At 35.3% G+C, this 25,079-nt stretch overlaps 1 protein-coding gene across 2 annotated transcripts in view; it reads left to right on the top strand.

Moving 5' to 3' along the window:
* Positions 1-25,079, top strand: part of LOC126825398 (metal cation symporter ZIP14) — a 221,105-nt gene that overhangs the window by 150,892 nt on the left and 45,134 nt on the right. For both annotated transcript variants that reach the window (XM_050555049.2, XM_056101585.1), the window contains exon 5: positions 9,535-9,774. In XM_050555049.2, coding sequence (XP_050411006.1) covers positions 9,535-9,774 — 240 coding nt within the window. The remainder of the gene's footprint in view (positions 1-9,534; positions 9,775-25,079) is intronic.

Here is a 25,079-nt window from a genome sequence, read left to right as displayed (position 1 = left end):
TGTTTTGCAAGCACTTCTGGGTGAAATCTAGGTATCATATTTTCCAAATTTATGCTGCTATTTTGACTATAAGACATACTACTGTACTACACAAGACACTCATGACAGGTCTGCTTAATATAATGCTAATACAATGTATTTCTATCCAAAGAATAAATTGCATCTTATACATATCGAGGCATGAATACATGTATCAAAGACCATTTCACCTTAAGGTGACAGACATTTGCACGTCAGCATAATATATATTACTAATCGTTGTGTATGTATGATTTTTTGCGTGTGCACTCTCAATTTTTTGAGGGGATTCCGCGTGAAAATTAGAGCTCTCAGGGGGGCCCGCTTATACGGGTGGACTTATTGTTTAATGGGGGCCTGGGAGGACACCGTCCTCCTAAACTCCCTGCCAGCACGCCCCTGCCGTTAATATTTAAGCTTCCACATTTCTGTATTGTAGAAATCAGTGGATGTGTCCCAAAAGGAATAGTGGAAACATGCTCTGAAATTAAACATTTTGTAGCCATTTTCGGTAACTTGTTTGAAAATGAAATCTTAAAGAGACAATACAACAAATATGTTAAAGGGACAATACGACAATACCAAATATACAATAAATACAAATACACACTTATATAGAGTACAACATGGTACAACTAATGGCTATGGATATGATGAAAACGTATAAAAGTCAAAAATGTTATTTCTCTAATTAAATTTGCAAAAAAATGTATCACAAAAGCTGTATATTTTAAGTATGTTGCATTCCGGTCATTTTTTTTACACCTATAGATACTATGTGCTTAGCACTTCAAAACCATCCAAAGAAATTCTACTTGCGACCATGAAAGAAAAAGTTACAGTGTATCTTTTTCTGCACTATAAGGACAATGTGAATATGGTACCCTAAAACAAGTCCACACAAAATTAGTATGTACTGATTTTTTTTTTTCAAATTAGTGCTGGGGTAGAAGTTGACCACCCGCTTTATCAGACAGGGTCAAAATTAGAAGGTTGCTATTCCACCATAGAATGCAGTCTGTGCTTAAAAAAGGTGATAAATACACATGTGAAAACCGCAATTTTACCCATAAAATAAATAATTCCTGTACAGTCCTTTTATTGCGACATCAGACTGTAACCACTTCAGCATGTTACCTCTTGCCCCTAGGGGGTGTCATACCATAAGTTTGATCAAAAACTTCTGACCCCCCATCTTAGCACTTTTTGCATGGTCTTCTCGCGGATACACTCTTAATACTGGAAAACGGTTTCTAGTGTGCTTTTCAGGTTCTTATATTCACAGAATACATGTATTTACACACAGATCAGGTCTTGTGCCCATATACACTGTACAAAATTAAAAGATATATACCAACCAGTAAATAAAAGTACATATAAGAGAAAAACAAACAGTTACATTTACCTAAGTAAAATGGTTCTAGTAAAATGAATTAGAAGTGAAATGGGGTTTAACGTCCTACTGTTCTGCTCTTATACATGTACTGGGCTAATAAAGATAAGCATACGCCATACAGCGTGCTATGACGGAAATTTTGCCCGGGCACAGCACTATGGCCTACGCTTATATCAAATTCCAACTGCCAAGGGATCTTTTACGTGCACACCAATGTATACACGGGACCACGACTAGACTGATGTCCTTGTGCCTTGTCAGCCCCTCCACCTGCACCACTGACAAGGGGAAACCACTGGAAATGAATTAGAATAAAAAAGTAAAATAAAAACATATAGTAAGGCCAAAAAAAAAAAGGGTTATGTTTCCTGTAACGGATGGAAAATAGGGTCGGTAATTTTATGTTAGGTTGAGACGGCACCGAGGAACATGAAGCATGAATAGATTGGTGGATGGAATTGTTGGATAATTGTTTAAAATGTATCAGAGTCTAGATAATGATTTAAATATTCTTTTAGGGGGCAAATGGATTTTTTAATCTTTCTATGCTAAAAACAATAGCGCAGGGAGGCCATTTTGTTCAAGGGAAAGAACTCGCGATGAAAACTTAAAAAATCATATCGTGCCATCGCATGAAATAGGTCCGTAATAAATTTATTTGTCTTGTTTTAAATACCAATCGAGCAGATCCTATCCACCTGTTTGTAATACCTTGTTTTTGTCAAATTGCATGCCGTTACTTATCAGAACAAAGGTTGTGAGGATTATGGCTTTTCGGGATGTGCAATGTTAAATCTATACGAAACCCGTAGTCTCGATTTTCACGTCAGTTAGAAATCTCGCTTCAACAGTATGACAGATCTTAATAATCGTTCGCTGTACAGTACCTGCCTATACCGATCGGTAAATGCAGATTCAAAGAACGATGACATTTATATCCATTTATAGCAACAAATAATAAAGCCATTTTCACGAATCCGGAAGGCTTAGAGTATTTTGAACGGTCGCTCGTTGAACAAAAAAGTTTTTTATTTCCATTGACACTAAAAAATTGAGTCGGCAGTGTTGGATTCTGTGTTGGTGGTGGATGTTCTGCCATTATATTATTGGCGATTGATGGGGATTAAACATAAAAATAAAGACAGGAAAAACATCTGTCACTTTTAATGAAGGAAAAAGAAAACATTACAGGAAGTTGTAACAGTTAGCTCCCTTTGAGCAAGTTCGTACCACATTATATTTGAAGAAGATTAAACGTAACCAATATTAAAGATGAGTTTACTACCCAACACCCCCTCTTAAACTCAGCATATTAAAGTCATATTGTCTTAAAAACAAAAGAAAATAATTGTTAACAATAAAACATTCAGATTATGCTAAGTTATAAACAAAATTAACATGTGTGATTATTCATATAAATTTCCCATCATAAAGGACATAAATTTGCTATTTTTTACTCTATTAACAGGTTTTGTGAATACATCAGCAATATTTTGATCAGATGTAATATATGAAACTTCAACTGTACCATTTTGGATTACATTTCTGATAAAATGATACTTAATATCAATATGTTTGGTTCTTTGGTGTTGGACTGGATTTTTAGCTAGTGCTATTGCACCCTGATTGTCACAATAAAGTAAAAATTTGATAAAATTTTGACCTGTTAATTCACTAATGAACGAGAGCAAGTATATGCCTTCTTGCATGCTTGAAACAAGAGCCATATATTCTGCTTCACATGTTGATAAAGCTATTGTCGGTTGTTTTCTTGATTTCCAAGAAATTAAAGGACCATCCTTTGATAATCCAAAACCAAAACCAGTGATGCTTTTTCTATCATCTGCGTTTGCCCAATCAGCATCACAATAACCAATTATATTCAGGGAGTTTTCAGATTTACTGAAGATTAATTTTTGATCAATAGTACCTTTAAGATATCTTAGTACATGCTTAGCCATACTCATGTGATATGCATTTGGTTTAGACATATATTGAGATAAATAAGTCACAATGTAAGCAAGGTCTGGCCTTGTACTTGTCATGATATAAATTAAGCTTCCAATTATCTGTTTATACATTTTAGAATTATTTTCATCTAGCAAAATATCATCATTTATTTTGTTAACTTTCATTTCACTAGGGGTATATCTTGGTTTACAATCTTGCATATCAAAAGCTTGTAAAAGACTCTCAGTGTATTTTGTTTGTGACATAATAATTGTTCCATTAAGAATTTGAAACTGAATACCAAGAAAATATGACACATTACCAAGATCTTTCATTTTAAAAGTTTCATTGAGACTCAATTTTATCATGTTTGTTTCTTCTTCGCATTGAGATGCTATTAACAAATCATCAACCCATACTAAAAGAATTACCGAAGGCTTATTATGTGAATACTTAACATAAACACATGTATCATTTTTTGATTGAGAAAAACCTAAATTAATCAAATATTCATGCAGAGTTTGATTCCAGTTCCGACCACTTTGCTTCAAACCATATAAAGATTTCTTTAATTTGAGATACAATTTTTCATCAGTTTTACCTGAAATTTCATAGCCATTAGGCTGTTCAACATAAATTTCTTTATCAATTGGAGCATTCAAATATGCAGCCTTAACATCCATTTGATGTATAATCATATCATTTTGTACTGCTAAATGTATTAAAATTCTAAGTGAATTCATGCGAGCTGTTGGAGAGAAAGTTTCCTGATAGTCAATTTCAGGAATTTGAGAGTATCCCTTAGCAACAAATCTAGCTTTATGTTCTTTCTCATCATTTAAACCATGTTTAATGGTATAAACCCATCTTCCACCAACAGCTTCTCTACCTGGTGGTAAAGTAGAAAGTTCAAAGGTTTCATTCTCTCTAAGAGCTTGCATTTCCTTATCCATAGCAATTTCCCATTTTTCTGAATCTTTGCTAGAAATTGCTTCATTGTATGTTTTAGGAATATTTAAATTTACCGTATAACAATGATGGACAGATATATTTAAATGATCATCAATTTCCTTGTCAATGTAATAATCATCAAGATGTTTAGGTTTAAATCTTATTCTAGTTCTAGTTTTTGAACTTTGATTAGAAACAGAAGGGATTTCAATTTCAGCATCATCATTAATTGGAATATTTTGTTTTTCTTTCGGAATGACAAAATCTTCCTCATCACTATCATTTTCAATTTCACTAGGTTTATCATGGACATCTAGATCATCATTGTGAAACTTTACAACTCTAATTTTCTTAATTGAACCAGTATTAGGAAAATATACTAAATAAGCAGGACTATCCCTGTCATACCCAACAAAAATACCTATATCTGACCTATCATCCAACTTCTTTGGATTTTGTATTAAGGCAAACCAAGTTTGACCAAATATGTGCACATTTTCCAAATCTGGTTTCTTATTAGTAACAGCCTCAAACGGAGTTATACATAATTTTTTATTATAACACCTATTTCTAATATAGGAGGATGCCATAACGGCATATGTCCACAAGGTTTTAGGGAGACTAGATTGCAAAAGTAAACACCTTGCCATTTCAAATAGTGTTCTCCACATGCGTTCAGCTTTCCCATTTTGATGTGGGCTAAAAGGGGCAGTTTTCTCATGTTTTATCTTATTCTCAATGAGTAGAGAGCTAAATTCTTTTGATATAAATTCTCCACCTTGATCACTTCTCACAGATTTAATTTTACCTACAGGTGCAATATCTGCAAGATATTTCTTAAAGGCATTTACAGAATCACTTTTCTGCTTAAGAAAACAAACAGAAGAAAGGTTAGAATAACTATCCACACAAACTAACGCATATTTAAAGTCGTCTCTAGCTACAGGATCAACAGGACCTTCTCGGGTAGCAGCACGGACGGAAAATATATTTTGGCTAAAAGATGGTACATATAAGGCGTTTGTAAGGGTTACCTCATGGGTTTTTCCCATGGCATCATGGAGTGTTACCATGGCATTACCTCGTCCTAATGCTACACCTTCAGCTGTAGTACCATTAGCTAATTCAATAACATGTTTCTCTGGAATGAAATTCTTCTGAAAACTTGTAAAATTGTCTTTACTAATTATAAATTGTCAGCTTTGCTATTTTTAAGAGTAGAGGATGCAACAACAAATGCAAAGCTGTGATTAAAATCGTCATCATTGTTCGTTTTCACACTTTTTAAGTCTGTCTTTTTCTTACGACAGGATTTAGTGAGATGTGTGTTAGACTTGCAAATCTCGCACCATCTTGTTTGACTTTTATTTCGACAATAAGATGTATCATGGGAGTTACTTCTACAAATTTCACACCAACGTTTTGTTGTTTAGGACGAATTTCTTCGGCAATAAGCTGTGTCATGTGTACTAGACTTACAGTTTTCACACCATCTTGACTTATTGTTAGATCTGTTTTGGCCTTGTCTTAAATTCATGATTGATGTGCCGGTACATGACTGTGCATTGATTTTCTCTGTATCTTCGAAGTTTCTTAAGGCCACTTTGAACTCTGAGAGTGTTATAGCTATGCTTCTTTGGGTAATCACAGTCGTAAAGGCTTGGTAAGTACTTGGTAGAACTTTCATTGTCATAGCTACAAGTAAACTGTCACTTATAGTTTCTCCTCCATTTCGCAGTGCTGAAGCAGCAGATTCCGCTCTAATAATATAATCTGTAACAGTTTCAGAATCTTGCTTGACTAATGAGGTCAATTCAGTGTACAGGGTTATTATTCTAGGTTTGCCTGTGGGTAGATAATGATGGCGTAATATTCTAAGTGCTTTTCTACCATTATCTCGGGCCTCACGGATAATTAATGAAAGGGAACGATCATCTAGTACCTGCACAAGTTCAGCAAATGCTTCTTCATTTTGATTATTGTCTATCACCCTGGTATTATCTTCAAGGGACGAGAATACTTTCTGGAGATTTCTGACTCGCATACCTCCGAGAAATTTGACTTCCCACAACTCATATTTTCGTTCATCACCGTCAAACACTGGAATTCTGCTCCTGGACCCATAACCTGTTGGATTCTGTGTTGGTGGTGGATGTTCTGCCATTATATTATTGGCGATTGATGGGGATTAAACATAAAAATAAAGACAGGAAAAACATCTGTCACTTTTAATGAAGGAAAAAGAAAACATTACAGGAAGTTGTAACAGTTAGCTCCCTTTGAGCAAGTTCGTACCACATTATATTTGAAGAAGATTAAACGTAACCAATATTAAAGATGAGTTTACTACCCAACAGGCAGGTTTTGTAATGGGTCGGTCGGGTTACCGGAAACATAACATTTTTTTTTTTTGGCCTAAGCATAAAGTGACAAAATATAATATGAAAATTTATTGACATGTACAGTACATTTAAGTAAAACATTTTTAAAATATGTAATATTTAAAAACCGCTTACAAAAATACATGTATACAGGTGTAGGCCTACTCATAAAACAAATCACATGATTTCATTATTTCATCATTACTATTAAAATCAATGTCACTGTCAGCATATGTTTGGCTGTCACTTTTATATTCAAACAATATAAACAAATCCATACTAGAAAGTTTTCACTTGTAACAAGTACATGCAGCTTGATTTACATTCACATTGAAAAATTTTGACTGGGGATGCAAGGGCCGCAGCGACATTTTCAGCCAGGAGAATCATGCAGAAATAATTCATAGGCCTACATATTTTTCTCAAAAAAGAAAGTGCACTGTGCACTTGTACGAACTCATCTATTTCGGTTCTATTTGGGTATGAGTACTGCACAATGTAGGCCTATTTCACCTCAATGGTGACACAGTTTTTAGTGGTACTCTGTCTTTGACCGAGTGGACTTCTATTGGTCTGAGTGGTCTTGGGCCGAGTAGTCCTTGGTCTGGGTTGTCATGCATTTTAGGAGAATGAATATCTTCATCAGCTTGCATTTGCGAGAAAATGTTAAGATATGATCCCCTTAACAAATTAACCAGACCTAAACATCACTTTCTTCAACAATTTTGGAATCGTGATAATATTTAACACAGTTTTGTTTACGTTGGTAACGTGGAATGTGAGAAGTCTGTATTTAGTAGCTGAGGCCTATACCCCAGTGAGAGTTTTGTCTGCACATTCCAGGAGTTCTTCTGTCCAGCAAATCAGCATTTGTCTCCGGCACAAGACTGCCATTTCCATCTAATTTGATCCACTGGTTAGCACATACCTTAAATTCTTCCCAGCTTGTCGCAGGGAACGGTTTTAGCTCAGTGTTTTTAACAAAATAAGTATGCAGTTTTAGCTATCCTTCCGCCATGTACCGTTACTGACAAAACGTAAACAAAGTGCAGGTGACCTTTCACCACACGACCTGTTGAACTTTTACTTTACGTCGTGTGTTCTGATTGGCGAGCTATGTCATGTGATCTGTTAAAACCAAATCACCGCGAAATTCAAATACCATCGCACATTGATAAGTAAGGCCGTATTTATTTTACGTTTTCTGCCAAACGTCAAAGATTGGATAACAGAAAAGTTGTTTGGCAATACAAAGTCATACTAGAAGAATTAGATGATGTACTTTTTTTTTCACCCGAAACTTGCTGGTACGGAAAAACAGAGCAGACTAGCTAGACCCCATAGAGGTCATAATTTTTATCCGATTTAAAAAAACGCATTATTTTATCACCGTTACACCATAAGGACGGCTGAATTTGAATTTCGTGAAAATCGGCCCAAAACTGACAGACAAAATGGACACCCTTTGTTCTTAAATAGCATAAAAATATGGTATATCAAGGGTGTGGACCCCATAGAGGTCACAATTTTTATCTGATTTTGTTGAAACTTGAAATGTAAGTTTATAACCCAAAGATCTCGGTTCCTTTCAATATTCGCGCATATTGGACTGTAACTTCCTGAATTATGGCCCCTGATTGTGCGAAAAATCATGTTTTTAGCTTGTGGACCCTATAGAGGTCATAATTTTTATCCAATTTAAAAAATGTATTATTATATCACCGTCTCTGTCTGTCCGTCACACTTTCTGGGACACAATAACTCTCTTTCTAATTGAGCTAGAATGTTGAAACTTAGTGTAGGTGTTTATTAGGTCAGTGCCTTGATGGAGTTCGAAGATGAGCATTTTCTGCTTAGGGTAAGCAGAGAAAAGCAATTTGATTGGTTGATGCTTTGGGATACGATAACTTTAGTTCTAATTAAGTGAGAGTGATGAAACTTTGTGTATAGTTTCATTACATCAATACCTTGACTAAGGTTGATAATGAGCATTTTCTGTTCAGGGTAAGCAGAGCGATAAGCAATTTGATTGGTCAAGATGTTGGAACACAATAACTCTCATTCTAATTGAGCTAGAATGTTCAGACTTGGTGTAGGTGTTTATTAGGTCAATACCTTGATGGAGTGCGAAGATCACCATTTTCTGCTTAGGGTAAGCATTAGGTGAATGCCTTGATGGAGTTCGATGATTAACATTGTATGTTTACTGTAAGCAGAGATAAGCAATCTGATTGGTTGATGCTTTGGGGCATGATAACTTTTGTTATAATGAAGTGAGAGCAATTCTCACCATCGAATTTTCTGCTTAGGCTAAGGAGCGATAAGCAATTTGATTGGTCAAGACTTTGGAACATAACAACTTTCCTTTTATTGAGGCAGAATGTTTAAACTTGATGTAGATGTTTATTAGGTGAATGCCTGGACTGAGTTCAATGATTAACATTTCGAGCTGAAGCTAAGCAGTCCTAATCAATTTCATTGATCGATGCTTTTGGACAAGATAATCTTGATTCTATTTGATATAGAGTGCGAAACTTAGTGTATAGTTTGATTGCTCGATACTTTTGAAAAATATAAATTTGCTATTAATTAATATGTGTCATCTATTTATTTTGGGATTTCGGCAGTGGACATCAGCCTCACTGTTGGCATGTCTAGCTTGCGTAGGACATGTCTGCATCCTTGATGTCAATTTAAAGAACTATGTTTAAATGAAATTTGTTTACAAAGGTGAATAAATTAACATCATCTGATATCATAATGGTGCCCTCCTGGGATAATTCTTTCATATTTGGATTTCTCCTAATAGCCTTGAAATGTTTCTGTATTTTTCTTCAGTCTAAAAAAAGATCCAAAGAAGATTTAGACGAAGATAAGAAAGATATATTCTGTTCCGTCCGATGTAGAACACCCTTGAAATCTGAATCTGAGATGAAAGACCCAGCGCATATACCAAGTAGTAATTCTGCTTGCACGCAGGTCACTTTATTAAATCATGATATCAGTGAAGGCGATCTAGCAGGCCTGGATGTTGTTAAAGTAGCAAATGGCAATGGTGATTCTTCTATAAATAATCATGTTAGTATCTTTTAAATCTGTTCATGAAATATTTTGATTTGAATTGATTTAATTTTTATATGCCCACATTGAAATGTGGTTGTATATTGTCGTCAACCCTGTCCGTCCGTCGTCAACAAATTCCGGTGGATGTTCTTAATTGATACACAGTGTTATGGACATGAGATAAATAATCCTATTAATTTCCAATGTTTTCGAATAATTACTGCTAAAGTAATGGCTCTAGATCACTTTCAAAATTCTTGTGGACATTCTCGATCACTTTCAAAATTCTTGTGGACACTCTCGGAACTAAAATTATCACACGATTGAGTTTAAATTAATACAGTGTTTAAGGTCAAGAGACAAAAAATTGTATTCATTTTCAACCATTTCCAATTATTATTGCCAGAGTTATTGCCCTTGACTTTCAAAATTCTTGTGGACACTCTCGAGACCACACACTCAGAATTGGGAAAGGTGTGATCAGAACGTTTACAGTATACATAATTCTAGCTTGAGAGTTGATTATGGTTTTGTTTTGTTAATTAATGTCTAATCAATAGTTTATGTAACATTTCAGGCCTAAAGAAATACCTACATTAGGCAGATTTAGCTTTTGCATAATGTATGTTTAACACTGCGGGTGAAAAACTGTGCGACAGTGCGTTTTCTGTAGAGAGTGTGCTAATAAAGACTGGTTGAAAATGAATGACACCGTGTGTAATTCTTTGATTGGTCTGTTTTCTCCACCAAAAGGGTTTCATCAATGACCAAATGGTTTTATCTGATGCTAGGATGTCAAATCTAAACACGGATAGGAAAACTATTTTTACTGTTTGATTTCTCATTCGATCATGCGTTTTGCACGTCGGACCGTAACTTCCTGAATTATGGCCTCTGATTGTACGAAAAATCGCATTTTTAGCTTGTGGACCCTATAGAGGTCATAATTTTTATCCGATTTAAAAAAAATGTTTGAATATATCACCGTTACATCCTAAGGATGGTTGAGTTCGAATGTCACAAAAATCGGACCAAAACTGGCAGAACCAAAGATCTTGGTTCCTTTCGATACTCACACACATCGGACCGTAACTTCCTGAATTATGGACCCTGATTGTACGAAAAATCGCGTTTTTAGTTTCACTTTCCTCTAGAGGTCAGAATTATTATCCGATTTATAAAAACGTTCAAATATACTATTCAAAAAAAGTAGGGGATATTTGATTTTGGGGGCATAATACCAAAATATGCAAATGACTACGAAAAAAGTCACTATAGAACCTAACAGAAGAAACATTTCCAGTTACATGTGACGCCCAAACGCACCAATAGCTACCGCATGGAATGCAGGTGATGCTTGGGATCATCATGGGGGTACAACCCAAGATTTGCACGACTCTGACTTTGAATGTTACAGTCATTGTGGCATTGAATTCCAGGGTGGAAACATCAGTTTAATTGTTTTAGTGACCAGAAAACAAATTTTGATATGCGTCGGCTTACCCAAAATGAAAGGTTACGTGCCCTTGGCATGCTACAGATCGGCACAACACAGGCGGTTGTGGCGCGGACGATGAATGTTTCTCAGTCTGTCATAAGCAGGCTATGGTCCAGATACCGTGATACACAATCTGTACAGGACAGACCACGCTCAGGTCGACCAAGGGCGACAACTCAAGCCCAGGATCGATTTATCCGTACCTTGGCCTTGAGAAATCGTGTCATCACAGCAAATCAGATCAGCGCATGTCTTCAAACAGACACTGGTGTGAGAGTGAGTGGCCAGACGATTCGGAATCGACTGCATAGGGGTCACCTTCGCGCCCGACGTCCTCGCGTGATCCCTTGTTTGAGAGATCATCACATTCAGGCAAGACGTCGTTGGTGTAGGGATCGTCAACACTGGGATAATCGACGCTGGAGCAATGTGATGTTTCAGATGAGTCAAGGTTCACTGTTGATTTTTTGGACAGACGTAGGAGGGTGTGGCGTCGTCGAAACGAGCGCTTCCGAGACGTTAACGTCATCAGACATGATCGATTTGGGGGTGGTTCTGTTATGGTGTGGGGAGGCATCACTGTTGCTGGAAGAACGGCTTTACATGTTGTTGCAGGGCGTGTTACAGGCCAGTACTACCGGGACAACATCTTGGCAGTCCATGTTGTGCCGTTCGCACGACGTCATGGCCGCCGTTTCATCTTCCAGGATGACAACGCAAGATGTCACAGGGCCAGGATCGTTACAGGTTACCTCCAACAACAGAACATCACCACATTACCTTGGCCAGCACTGAGTCCCGACCTCTCCCCCATCGAGCATGTCTGGGACATGCTTGGACAGAGGTTACGTCAACGTCAACAACGTCATGCCAATGTCCAAGAACTTGCTGCTGCGTTGCAACAGGAATGGGACAATCTGGACCAAAATGACCTTAGACGTCTCATTAGGAGTATGCCACGTCGGATCAATGCTTGTTTGGCAAACAGAGGAGGATTTACCCGTTACTGACTTGGTTGTGATGCTGTGGTAACTTTGCTGTTTGACCCCGGGTATCATTTTACCCTTATAATGGTCAGTCTGTGCCTTACTTAGTCTAACGATCATTTGGAATAAATCGATGAATGTGAACTTCATTTCATTTTGTCATTTGTTTCTTCGTCAGTTTCATTAGGTGACTTTAATAACACTTAAAAATCAAATATCCCCTACTTTTTTTGAATAGTATATATCGCCGTTACACCGTAATTTTGGCTGAGTTCAAATTTCGTGAAAATCGGACAAAAACTGCTGGACAAAATGGCCGCCCCCCATACGCAAATTGTGTATAACAGAGTATATCAATGTTGTGGACCTTCTAGAGGGGCACAATTTTGATCTGATTGTGATGAAACTTGAAATACATGTTTATAACCCAAAGATATTGTTTCCTTTCGATATTAGTGCATATCAGATCATAACTTCCTGAATTACGTGTATCCTGCCTGGCAGCCGCTGGTTATCTGATTTTGTTGAAATTTGAAATGTAACTTGGTTCCTTTCAATATTCGTGCATATTGGACCGTAACTTCCTGAATTATGACCCCTGATTGTATGAAAAATCAAATTTTTAACTTGAGGTCCCTCTAGATGTCACAATTATTATTTAATTTAAAAAAACGTTCAAATATATCACTGATACACGGTAATTTTGGTTGAGTTCGAATTTTATGAAACTCGGACCAAAACTGCCGGACAAAATAGCCTAAAAATATGGTATATGAATGTTGTGGATCCTCTAGAGATCACAATTTTCTTCTGATTTTGATGAAACTTGAAATGTTAGTTTATAACCCAAAGATCTAAGTTCCTTTCAATATTAGCGCATATCGGACCGTAACTTCCTGAATTATGGCCCCTGATTGTACGAAAAATCATGTTTTTAGCTTGTGAACACAATAGCGTAAAAATATGGTATATCAAGGTTAAGGACCCTCTAGAGGTCACAATTTTCTTCTGATTTTAATGAAATTTGAAATGTAAGTTTATAACCCAAAGATCTCGGTCCCTTTCGATTTTTCGCGCATATCGGACCGTAACTTCCTCAATTATGGCCTCTGATTGTACGAAAAATCGCATTTTTAGCTCGTGGACCCTATAGATGTCATAATTTTTTAACTGATTTAAAAAAATGTTTGAATATATCACCGTTACATCCTAAGGATGGTTGAGTTCGAATTTCATAAAAATCGGACCAAAACTGACAGACAGATGGCCGTCCCTCGTACTCAAATAGCGTAAAAAATATAGTATATCAATGTTATGGACCCTCTAGAGGTCACAATTTTCTTCTGATTTTGATGAAACTTGAAATGTAAGTTTATAACCCAAAGATCATGGTTCCTTTTGATATTCGCACATATCGGACCGTAACTTCCTGAATTATGGCCCCTGATTATACTAAAAATCACGTTTTTAGCTTCACGTCCCTCTAGAGGTCAGAATTATTATCCGTTTTATAAAAACGTTCAAATATATCACCATTACACCGTTATTATGGCCAAGTTCGAATTTCGTGCCAGACAAAATGGCCGTCCCTCGTACGCAAATTGTGTATAACATCTGGTATATCAAAGTTGTGGACCTTCTAGAGGTCACAATTTTGATCTGATTTTGATGAAACTTGAAATACACATTTATAACCCAAAGATATTTGTTCCTTTGGATATTAGCACATATCGGATCATAATTCCCTGAATTAGATGTATGGCCCCTGTTTGGACGAAAAATCTCGTTTTTAGCTTGTGATCCCTCTAGAGGTCACAATTATTACCCGATTTAAAAAAACGTTTGAATATATCACCGTTACACCATAATTTTGATTGAGTTCGGATTTTAAAAACCATTTAATATATCACCGTTCCACCATAATTAGTGTAGATTTCGAATTTCAGGAAAATCGAAATGAAACTGCCCGACAAAAAGTCTGCTCTTTGTACGCAAATTGTGTAAAAGTATGCAATATGAAGGTTGTGGACCCTCTAGAGGTCACAATTTTTATTAGATTTTGATGAAACTTAAAACATATCTTTATATCCCAAAGATCTCAGTCCCTTTTGATATTTGCGCATTTCAGACTATAACTTTCTGGATTATTACCCCTGATTGTACAAAACATCCCGTTTGTTTTTAGCTTGTTCTCTATCCGTCTCTTGCAAAATGTGGGCGTATACTGCCTGGCATCAATATTTGCATCGGTAAATTTGTCCGTCGCTGAATCTTGCGCCTAACGAAAATTCTTTACTCAAATCTCGGACATAACTTCTGTAAACTTGTCATTTTGTACCAACCTTCGATACTACTGTCTACCATTGTGATGCATTCGATATTATTTATCCATTTTTGTGAAGAAAATCAATGAATTAATTTTATTTTATCAAAAAAGCATGTGAACAAAAAACTGTCGCTGATTTTATCACCTATTTACAGGGGGTGTAACTCTGTATGTAATATTATAGGAAGCGCTAAAACGTATGTTTAACAACAAAGTGGCAATGGAAAAGAGATACTAGATGATCGTGACTAACTTGGTACTTTCATTTTATTCAATCAGTATCAAATAATGTGTCGTTATGCGTGAAAACAATGATCAGGTTAGTCGTTTAATAAAACAAAAGATTAATTAACAGATAATCCCGGGTTGATTGTTATTTTTACATTTCTTTTTACCTGATCAGTGGGGGTCCAGTTAATTAACTACTACTCACAGGATTAGCAGGGGTGTTACAAAGAACGACAAGACGGTATCATTCAACAATGGCCGTTGAATGGGCGATGTTTTGTTGAATTTATTAGTAAAATAGTGACCGCTGGCCGCGTTAGAGGAGTGACCGTTGAATAAAGAGATAAAACAACAGAAAGTGGCTGCTCATACAGATTCTACTGTATAGTCAATTCGGGCGTATGTGTTTCTTTGATCTGTAATATCACAGGACAATTCTGTAATTGCATAAAAATGCCTATTATAAGTTACAAGTTCTGGAATGAGGATCGTTGGATTGTACGCGATGTAAATTTAGTGAAAAGCTAAAGTAATTTTAGTTGAAATATATCATTTGTGTTTGAATTACCACTGTTCAGTTGGTTGTGCCGTATTATTTATCAATATGGAGATTTGTTTTATAGATATTGCTATTAAAGGTAAGATGCACAATTTACGCATTGTGGCATGCTTTTATAATTTAGTAAATGTGAAACAGTCAATGCGCGTTTTAGTAATAAAGCAGTAATATATTTCGGTTGTAGAAAAATAGTTTTTGCTGGATTTACTCTCTATATTCCCGTGGATATTCAAATTGGGAGCTGACTGTTGGGTATTTAAAAATGACATTACATTCGCCTTTCCGTACGATAGATTATGATCCATATTTTTATTTCATTAAATGCAACTTTATATATATGGTACGCAAATCAAAAGACACATAAGAAAAGCGTAGATCATAGCGAGCACACACGCCTATCTAAAGACCTGTCTTTAATTATACAAAGACCTGTGTAAAACACACGGTCGAATGATAAATCGCACGGTAAAACAGTTTTACTTCTGAAAATTTGATTTAACACGTACGTGTCAGATAAAGCCTGTTGGTCCTTGATTATACTCCTTTTGGTGCAGTTATCGCAACTAGCGAGAAAACACGCCAATTAAACAATACACACCATTGACATTCATTTTTTACCGTTCGGTTAATTAACACACCTCTACAGAAAACGCACAGTTGCACAGTTTTTCACCCCTAGCGTTAATTAACTCACCTCTCAGACAGTTCACCTCTCAGACAGTTTTTCACCCTTGTTAATTAACACACCGCATTTACAATTTTAACGTGGTAATACCGAGTAATAGTCGTGAAATTAATTTTCTTTTGATAGACTTACAGATTACGCCCCAGATATAATTTTCTATAAGGGCCATGCACAGATTCACCTCTTAGAAATTCTCAGTGTTGAGACACACAGTGTAGGCCTAGCCATGTAAGCCTAGGTGTTTTTCTATTCAGATATCGCCGATATGGTATAAAGTGTTGCGGTATCTTACACAGTTCCCGCCTCAGGCCTAGGTGTTTTTCTATTCAGATATCGTCGGTATGGTATAAAGTGTTGCGGTATGTTACACAGTTCCCGCCTCTTATACTGTCTATATATTTTAGGCAGAACTGTCAGAATTCATTATTAGTATTTCACACTGCGTATTATTATTTGGATTAAGCCATTTTTTATTAAGATTATTCTTTTTCTGGTCTTAATGGGGAGTCAAAGTTTGAATTTCGTTTTCCTAAAGCATTTATTTATGCTCCTGGGAGGAAACTGGAGGACCAGGAGAAAACCCACGAGGTTGAGCAGGTGACCATACTCCTTGTCACGTAGAATCTTTAGATGGAAACATCGCCACCTGATTCAGTGACATACCTTATGATCTAAAGTGCACATGTTAGATCACACGACAACCCAACTCTCTGTCTCCAAGGAAACCCAAAAATGATTAAATCCGAAAGATTTCTAATTAGCAAAAAGCACAACTACTATAATAGGTTGATGTGTTTACAAATAACAAAGTTTCATAAAGATATCTTGTGATATGCTCCAGAAACAAAATTGGGATGGACAGAGCCTGTTTCAAGATCTTCCCCTTACTTCCTTCTGTTTGGGATAGAAAAGCGATAAAAATTAAATAAAAGATTAGTTTCTAATTCCAGAGGTAATCATTATTCGATACTTTCGATTTATCTATAGTCAAACGATATATTGGATCATTGCGGTATTTTTAATGTCAATCTCACCCTTACTTCGTTCGGCGCGGGGATAATAATATAGCATAAGAATTAAATAAAAAATTAGTTTGTAATTTCAAAAGTAATCATTATTCGATACTGTCTATTTAATCTGTATTCAAACGATATATTGGATTATTGCGGTATTTTTAATGTTAAAAAAAATAAAAAACAAATATTGTCAATAAAATTTTCATATTTTCCTTAATTGATTTATTAAAACTATTTGTCCAGATTTAAAACATATAAATTGTGTATATGTAAGCGCTTAAGAGGCAGCTGTGTGTTTGTGCTCTCTGTGTTTTTTGTTAATTTACAGTGTTTTAAGGATAAACTTTGGTTGGAATTTTTGGCACGCTATCTTTTAAGGTATCAGTGCATCAGATGTTTATGTCATTTTCATGATTTTTTGTTCTATATGGTTATATTTTAACCAAAATGAATCATTATAGTATTGGTCATTCCATGTCAACTGGACCAAATTTCGGAAAGTTGGGAACATGACCCCTTCCAAAAAAATTATAAAAAATATATGTTATAGTATATAGTCTTAACCTAACAAATCTAGATAAAAAATTCACGGAGATATGGCCATTTGAAATTAGGGTACTAAAACGGACTATAAATTGAAAAGTTTTTCTCGGTTTTCAATTGCTTTAAACTCACATTTGTAATTGGAGTACAATAGTCCATGTGACAGACAGATTTTCATTACCAATTTGATGAATAAATTTAACCATGATTTTCAGTTAGCCTTAGGTCTAAAGTGTCCAAAATTGGTTGATGGACATCCGGGCCACTTTGCCAAATATGAGTTTGGTGGCCATCTTTAAAAATGGCCGCCATTTATTTATTTGAAATAGTGTAAGTCAGGGAAACCTCCACAACTCCTCAACAGGTTCACCTACGGATATGTAATATGGCTCAAAATGTTCATAATACAATTCTAAATCTGCTGGTATATGATTCATGTTGTTTAATCAATGCTTTCGGTTTCAAAATAAAAGATTAATCTGAAAACAGCAATATTTTTGGGGTTTTTTTCATGATGTCTGTTCATAAGTTTACTAAAAAAAATCTTGTTCAGACCCATATAAGCCAAATTATCTATTTGGTCAACTAAAGTGATTTACTAGATATCAGAAACATTGATCATAAAAAATAATCTCTAATATGAGTGCCCCAAATCCAAGATGGCAGAAATTCAAAATGGCGGCCAAAAGTTGCTCAAATGGCCAATTTGTCAGATAATAGTTATTTCAGTTTGATATAACATGTAATATCCAATTGAATGGGATTACTGAACTTAAAATGAACCAAAACACAGATTGTTGAATATTCAAAAAGGCGGCCAGAATTTCCGTAAAATGATCGATTTTCTGTTTGATGTAGCTTGTAATATGTCTTTTATAAGCAAATAACACACTATTTATGGATAACAATTACTATAGTTTATTTCACTGCGACGTTTCAACAAGATTTCACAAGTCGTTATCATGTTTTTACTGTTATGGCCTATTGCTCGTGGTTCATTATACCGCTTAAATAATTGTTTGATCTTTTATTCTTGTGCTTATCTATACCAATTACAGTTTATACCTGTATATGTGCATTTGTTGGCTTGGGACAGTTGCCCATACTAGCTGATTTTGCATCCCATTGGAGGGTCCACACTGCTCTTGTATATATATATATATATAACCATATTCTTTTCATTTTATTGTCCCCCGCCTTTCGAAGAAAGCAGAGGACTATTAAAATGGGTTCGTCTGTCCATCCGTCACACTTTTTGCGACACAATAACTCTCTTTCTAATTGAGCTAGAATGTTCAAACTTGGTGTAGGTGTTTATTAGGCCAATGCATTGATGGAGTTCGAAGATGAGAATTTTTTGCTTAGGGTAAGCAGAGATAAGCAATTTGATTGGTTGATGTTTTGGGACACGATAGTACTTTAGTTCTAATTAAGTGAGAGTGATAAAAATTGGTGTATAGTTTCATTACATCAATACCTTGACTAAGTTCGATAATGAGCATTTTATGCTCAGGGTAAGCAGAACGATAAGCAATTTGATTGGCCGAGACTTTAGAACACAATAACTCTCATTCTAATTGGGGTAGAATGTTCAAACTGGGTGTAGGCGTTCATTAGGTGAATGCCTTGATGGAGTTCGATGACGAATATTGTTCCCGGCCCCAATCCGCCCCTGACTGAAAGTGTACCACTATATTTATGTCTGATCTTGCTTGACCCATTACCTACCTAAGAGTGTCCATAATTTTAATGCGTAACCTACAGTTCCCCCCATTTTTATGCATGGTCTAGTCTGACCCACCTAGCAATTTTTATGTGTGGCTTAGGTTTTTTTTTTCGGTAATTAGTGTTGTTTTTTCGTTATTTATTGATTTTTCGATATTTTGGGTTTTTCGAATTTTTTCGGTAATTAGTATCAAAAAGTTTTTTCGGTATTTATCACTATTTCAGTATTTTGTCGGCATTTTTCGGTACTTTTCAGATTTTTATCTCGGTACTTTTCGCATTTTTTCGTTATATGGTACAACTGGACCGGTTTTTCATCAAAGACTCTATGACTTTTGTGGTATAGTCTAGATATCGTATCGACAGATCCATTTCACAACAAGTTGAGAGTATAAAAAGAATCGTTGCGAAGATAATTTGAAATGCATTTACGACTAGGCATAACAAAAATAATGTTGACCAATTTCCTCTTTCGCTTTAGGCAGGCCTATGATATTAAAATGATATCATCATTGTCGCTGCCGAGATCTCCTGTTTCTACTTGTACTTTGGCTAGTGTACATTGCTGAAGAAAAACAGTAGTTGCGATTGTCACAGTAATTCCAATGAGGTGGATGGTTGTGACATTAACAAAGAGGAAATCGTGAGCCATGGCTTTTGGGATACCTAGTCGTAAATGTATTTCAACTTATCTCTGTAATTATCATTTTTAAACTTAGAACTTGTTGTGAAATACACTTTACACTTTCACAATTTACAAATATGAATCCATGATACCATCTGTCTAGATTCTAGATGATACCACAAAAGGTTGTCAGACTCTCCAAAGTAAAAATCTATCACATTACGATTTGTGGACCAGAAATGAAATGCAATGTGGGTTAACGTCCTACTGTTCTAACTTGGTCAATGAAGATGGCTATTTGTCATACAGTGTGAAATGAGGAAAAATTTGCCCAGACACAGGGATCGAATTCCGGACCTTGTTGAGCCTTACCCACTGAGCCACTATTTCGGCCCATTTGTGAACAAACAGAATAGGTAATTCTTAACAACTAGATATATTTGCAAAGATATATTAAAATCCCATACAGCTTTGCTGGAATAATATTAAATCTTGTTTTCTGATTTACGAGATCTAGTATAATTAATTCCATCCTCCCCTAAAAAACTACTACACAATTTTATAATAAGCAAAGCCAATAGAAAGACTGACAATTGTCCCGTTTTGTTCTTAAGCAATCATCTACGATATTAAAAATCTATTTTTGGGGCAATCATCTACCTTATCCAAAATCTATTTTTGAGGTAATATTTAAGTTTAGTGATCCTGAAAACCCCATAAAGGACATATTACAAGCCGTACAAAACAGAAAAATGACGATTATCTGAAAAATCATTCATTTTAGGGAAAATCTTGCCGCCATCTTGGATTTTAGCCATCTTGGATTTTGGAAACCCTTTTTTTAGAGGTTGTATTTATGTTCTGTGACATCGAAAACCCCCTAAGCGGCATATTACAGGGCATATCAAACTGTAAAATAACGATTATCCGAGGCATCGATCAAATTTTGACTGCCATTTTGAATTTTCGCCATCTTGGATTTTGGGAAACTAATTTTATAGATCAATTCAAAGTACAATGACTACGGAAACCCTATATATGATATATCACAAGTCTTGCTTTGCGTGATACTCATCCATCCTAACAAGAAATTCATTTTTTGTCAAATTTTGGCGGCCATTTTGGAAATCGGACGGATTCAACCGAAAATGACGTCACAGAAGTGACATAATATCAAAATCGTCTTCAGTGACAAATTTTTCTTCAGAAACAACCGGTCCCCAAATATCGTTGCGATTGCGACAACCCTAAATAAACGTTCACATGGTTAGTACCCTAACTCGCCGAGGCTCAACATTTTAAAATTGACAGTCTACTCAAGACTTTTGTTGAGTTTCCGACCACCGCAGCTGTACAGACTGGGTCACTGAGCGTATTTATTTATGCCAAATGAATAACTTAAGAAGACCACACACAAAATTTGGCTAAATTTACCCTGAACATGATTTGGTAGTGAACTTATAAAATAAATCTTGAAAAAAAATGCCAAAACGTTGCTTTTTTCAGAATAATCTGTTGATTTGGAAAATATATGATTCATTCACCAACATGTGTCATATAACAGCAGCTGTAGAATGTTATTGCGAACATTTTGAGCCATATTCCATATCAATAGGTCAATCTGTGAAAGAGTTATGAAGGTTTCCTTGACGCGCTCAATTGCAATTAAAAAACGGCAGCCATTTTTAAAGATGGCCGCCAAAATGGCATTTAGCAAAGTGAACCGGAAGTCCATCAGCCAAATTTGAACACTTCGGGCACCAGGCTAACTGAAAATCATGGTTGAATTTATTCATCAAATTGGTAATGATACTCCGAAATCCGAGGTCTGTCACATGGACTACAACTCTCTAACTATGTAATCTATATGTTGTATACATAACCTCCAAAATTGGCATAGTTAATGTCAGTTGGTATTTTATTAATTTACAAAAGATCCTGAGTCGATTGAATGTATACTTTTCAAAATATTCAGCCTCGAAATTCATTCACACGGAAAATTTACACATTTTCTCCTTCAATTTTGACCTTGTGGGCCAGAGGTTAAAATTTTGAAACTGGTTGAAAATGAAACTTCATTTACCCTATTATACACATCTTGTGTATTTGGGGTCTTATATTTTTAATTCGCACTTGAAATCTGTGAGGTGATGGAGTTTTAATAGCTGTTATCAAAATTGTTGACGTTTCACGTTGATTTTAAAATAACTTCTAAATGACCTATACACCTCAAACGTGTCTATTTATTGTACCTTATTGCCTTGATCACGAATATGTCGACGAAATCCGTTTAAAATTTACGATGTTTCAGACAGTAGGTCCACTTCCATTGGAGTGATTTCTCAGTTCTAAACTAGACAGGTTTATCTCCCCTTATCGCTTAATCTAAAAACCACCATTCAGATTTTAGACAACCGTTTTCTTAAAAATTTAGATTTATATAAGCTTACAATTCTCGACTGGATATAGTAATACTCAAGGGTCCAGCTATGATGTGAGACACAGTGGGTTGAGAGAAGAGATAGCCTACCTTTATAGTCCATCAAGGGTTTGATTTTAAGATTTTATTACTTACTTTTAAATGTTTAAATAATTTAGCTCCTGTCACCTCTTAGATCTTTTAGAACTTTATACACCTGGCAGAACATTACGTACATCAGATAAACTACTTTTAAATCCCAAAACTGTTCAACTAGTCTCTTATATGGTCAGCGTTCTTTTAGTTATCAAGCACCTGTTTTATGGAATAATCTAGCAGTTAGTTTAAGATGCTTTACATCTCAATATTTACATCTCAAAACGGAATATTCAATTAATAAATAATTATCATAAGCCTTACTAATATTTCATTTTTTTGTGTACCACATGCTGACAAAGTGGTACTAAAATGAATAGAGTGACCCGTGTACTCTACAGAAAGTTGGTCTCAACACGGCTAACGTGCACGCTTCAGTGGTTGTCTCGAACTACCAGCGGTGGAGTATGATACTATAAATAGTGATGGCACGTGAAGTTCCCTACATATCTATCAACTATTACAGCCGTAAAAAAATCTATTGTTGACGATTTTGAATAGCAGTAAAATTTAGCTTCTTGGTTATTACAGCAGCTTTAGAAATTACGTTTGTTTTATTTTTTTAAATTGCTTTATCATTAACTGTGCAGTTAAAAGCGGCATCTTTTGGTTTAGTACAAATAATATCTCTGAATCACTTTCGTTAGCAGGAACATGATACCAGCAGTAGTTTCATTTTACTTTTACGTGCGTGTTTCTAAATTCAATTTCTTGTTCCAGCTTTCTGTTATGTTTCGTAAAAAGGTAGTCTCGATTATCACGACCTGTCAATCAGACGTAGAATGGTCGGTACACTTGTTAAGCGAGACTAATTTCAAAACAAGGGCACGTAACCTATCTTTTACTCAAAAGTGTCTGGATGTTATAGATGATTAATTGATCATAGCTTATGATCGTTTATTTAGTGACTATAATTGGGTTAAATTGATTTAAGGGTTGGTATATATATAAATATTGTGGCGTAATTGTCGAGATATTTGAAGATATTTATTTATGGTGGGTCACCCTACCATGAATAAAATTCATGAAATATGAATTTACTTTGAAAAGTTTTCTCGGGTTATCAAAAATGACCGGCAGTGAAAATTTTGAAGTGGAAGCCCTGATATATTTTTTGTTGTAGTTTTAAAATTAGGGTTTATGATTTATTCTTAAGTTTAGACATCATTTTAAACATGTAGTTATTATTACTTAGCATGTGTTCTTGGATTACGCATGGTGACCGACGAATAGAAAAAAACGTCAATGAAATTATCTGCTTTTGGAAATATAACATGATTAATTCAATTTTTTCTCTCTCCCATTTCAGAATTTGGGATAATTCAAATGTAAACAAAGAAAAAAAAAACATGGAAATTAAAAACATTTCATCTTCAGACACTATTATAATTTCAAAGTGCTCTCTTTCACAATTTACAAACTATTTTTTGTAAAATTCATGTATGCAGTTATTAAAATATTTGCTATGAAAATAATGTCATTTTTATACGCCCACATTTATATGTGGTCGTATATTGTCGTCGCCCCTGTCCGTCGGTCCGGATTGTGGACGCTCTAGAGGCTAAAGTTAATATCCGATTGACTTTAAATTTATACACAGTGTTTATGGTCTTGAGACGAAGAAGCCTATTGATTTTCAGCGATTTCCGATAATTACTGCTAGAGTTATGGCCCTTGATCACTTTGCAAAATCTTGTGACGCTCTAAAGGCTAAAGTTGTCATCTTATTGACTTAAGATTGATACACAGAGTTTAAGATCTTGAGACGAACAACTATATTGATTTTCAATGAATTTTTATGACTTGGAAGAGCTAAATCCATGATATTAGAAGTTTTGTATACAAAACGTTACCATGGGGCAGAAGTTTACAAAAACCAAACAAATTCTAATGGTTTTCTGAGTTGTTGCTCTTAATCAGATTTTACTTTGTATTATAAATGTTTCATTACCGAAAAAAGTAAAAATATGCGACAACTCTTGTTGACTGCCTGGACAATTTAGCTGCTGTGGGCGTATGTTTTGTTGCCTGGCAACCTATCTTTATGTTTTGTAATTTCAGTGAAATTCCAATAGACCAAAATAATTTTTTATTTCAGTGAATTTTCAGTAGACCCCAAAAACCTTTTTAATTTCAGTGCAATTTCAGTAATAGACCAAAATATATTTTTATTTCAGTGAAATTTGGTCTTAAGACAGCTTTACAACACATAACAGTCAGATTCTGTTTGTTATATAATTCCCATCCGTTGGTTTTTCGGGTAGAAATCGTGGAATTAGCTTTATTTTGTAGGTCTTGATGTTTAATGGAAAAAAAGTAATGTTGACATTTTTTCTGAGTAGGTCTTCATGGTATGGGAGGCCATTATTTGAGGGTAGCCATTTAGAGATAATATTCCAACTTATTTTTTTTCATTTTCACCCTATTTATAATGTTATCGACATATCAACTGTGATTTGGCAATGTATTAATATTGGTAGGGGTCGTGACTATATTTCAGATTTTTTTCCGTCATATCATGAAGATATTTCCAAGATGGCGACCATTTTTGACG

Source organism: Patella vulgata, chromosome 6, assembly GCF_932274485.2.
Source record: "Patella vulgata chromosome 6, xgPatVulg1.2, whole genome shotgun sequence".
Classification (NCBI taxonomy): Eukaryota; Metazoa; Mollusca; class Gastropoda; family Patellidae; genus Patella; species Patella vulgata.
The sequence above is the reverse complement of the archived record's forward strand: the minus strand, read 5'-3'. Positions and strand labels throughout refer to the sequence as shown.